At 59.4% G+C, this 2069-nt stretch overlaps 1 protein-coding gene across 1 annotated transcript in view; it reads right to left on the reverse strand.

Moving 5' to 3' along the window:
• Positions 1-372, reverse strand: part of IL15RA (interleukin 15 receptor, alpha) — a gene marked incomplete at its 5' end in the record, with an annotated part of 2178 nt that extends 1806 nt beyond the window's left edge. Inside the window, one exon of the mRNA XM_010073059.1 lies at positions 178-372. Within this exon, the coding sequence (XP_010071361.1) occupies positions 178-372 (195 nt within the window). The remainder of the gene's footprint in view (positions 1-177) is intronic.
• Positions 373-2069: the final 1697 nt, after the last annotated feature.

Here is a 2069-nt window from a genome sequence, read left to right on the forward strand (position 1 = left end):
GCGGGAGCGGCTCCAGCCTCGGACCATCTCCGTGGCTCCTCTGGCCCCGCTCCAGCAGCTCCGTGTCTGTCCTGTGCTGAGGACCCCAGAGCTGGGTGCAGCACCCTCCTCCAGTGATGGAGGTGTCCCCCCGTTCCCCGGTCCCCATCCCTTCCCGGCTGCCGAGCGGGGGCTTACGGATGCATTGCAGGGTGGTGTGGGTCCAGTCGGGCTCGGCAGAGCCGTCGCGGAGGACGCACTGGATGAGGCTGGACGTACCGGCTTTGCGCTTGTAGCCCGGGTTGCAGGTGTAACGCAGGCGGGCGTTGAGCAGCGTGTTGTTGCCCACGTCGATGTGAGCGTTGGCCACGTCCTTGGGGCGGCTGCATCGCGCTGGGAGTGATGGAGGGGACAAAAAAAAGAGACAGTGGTCACAACAGGGAGATTTGGCATCCTTCAGGCATTGGCTTGTTGTTCTAAATGGTACCCAGAGGGGTCAAATCCTGCCAGGGGATGGGAAGAGGGGATCGGTGCTGTCCCAGGGCTGGGAACGCCTCATTCCAGCTGCAAAAAGACAGCAGGGAGATGGCTGTGCCTGTGCACAGGGGATGGAGAAGGAGAAATACCCATTTCTGGTACATTTGTGGTCATTTTTAGCAGCTCCTCTGGTCAACGAAGCCTTTCTGCAGAATTTCATTCCCCTGCAGCGACTGTCCGGGGCCAGCAGCCCCAACCACATCCCACCGCAGCCGCTGCGTTTCGGCTGCGCTTGCAACCCTCTTTCTTTTTCTTACTTATTTTTCAGCTTGATGTGAAAAATTCCAAGTGCTGTGTGAGTCCTCCAGCCCCTTCCTGGGGTTTCTGCTGCAGCCCGTGGACCCAAAGGTGGCTAAAATCTGAGCGTCACGTGGCCAGGCAGTAGGGCGGTGATGAGCGCCGAGTTTCGGCTTTTTTTGTCCCCAGAAGCGCTTGCAACCCTCTTTCTTTTTCTTACTTATTTTTCAGCTTGATGTGAAAAATTCCAAGTGCTGTGTGAGTCCTCCAGCCCCTTCCTGGGGTTTCTGCTGCAGCCCGTGGACCCAAAGGTGGCTAAAATCTGAGCGTCACGTGGCCAGGCAGTAGGGCGGTGATGAGCGCCGAGTTTCGGCTTTTTTTGTCCCCAGAAAAGCTCATGCCTCCGCTTTGGCCTTCACTTGAGGTCAGTTTCACAAGAGGGTGTTACAATTTCAGTTCTTTTCTCCGGTGCAATGGAGAAAGTTTCTTGGTTCCTCTGAAACTGTGCCTGTGCCTGGACCCCGGCCGCAGCGTGGGAACGGCTCACCCGTGATCCCCCTGCCAGCGCCTCTCACCCCACGTGAGCTGCTGCAGAGAGGTGATGCTCCAGCGCCGGGATGGAGAGATGCACAGCGGGGATAAAGCAACGTACGGCCAGGCTGGAGGGGTCCACAGCTGGGATGGAACGATGCACAGCCAGGATGGATCAGTCATAGAATCACAGGATGGTTTGGTTTGGGTTGGAAGGGACCTTAAAGATCATCCAGTCCAACCCCCTGCCATGGGCAGGGACACCTCCCACTAGCCCAGGTTGCCCAAAGCCTCATCCAGCCTGGCCTTGAACCCCTCCAGGGATGGGGCATCCACAGCTTCTCTGGGCACCCTGGGCCACTGCCTCACCCCCCGCACAGGGAAACATTTCTTCCCAAGATCTCATCTCCATCTCCCCTCTTCCAGCTCAAACCCGTTCCCCTGGTCCTGTCCCTGCACCCCCTGATCCAGAGCCCCCCCAGCTCTCCTGTAGCCCCCTTTCAGCACTGGAAGGTGCTGGAAGGTCTCCCCGGAGCCTTCTCTTCTCCAGGCTGCACACCCCCAACTCTCTCAGCCTGTCCTCGCACGGGCAATGCACAGACGGGATGTGATGCCCAGCTGGGACGGAGCGGTGCCCAGGCGGGATGATGCACATTTGGTACGGAGCGCTGCACGGTTGGGCTGGGATTGGGAGCGGCATGGTGATGGGTACACCATGGGCACGGGAGCACAATGGCACTGAGGACAGAGGGCTGGAGCAGCTCCCGTGCGAGGCGGGCCTGCGT

This window comes from Pterocles gutturalis, unplaced genomic scaffold (assembly GCF_000699245.1).
Source record: "Pterocles gutturalis isolate BGI_N339 unplaced genomic scaffold, ASM69924v1 scaffold20056, whole genome shotgun sequence".
NCBI classification, from domain to species: domain Eukaryota; kingdom Metazoa; phylum Chordata; class Aves; order Pterocliformes; family Pteroclidae; genus Pterocles; species Pterocles gutturalis.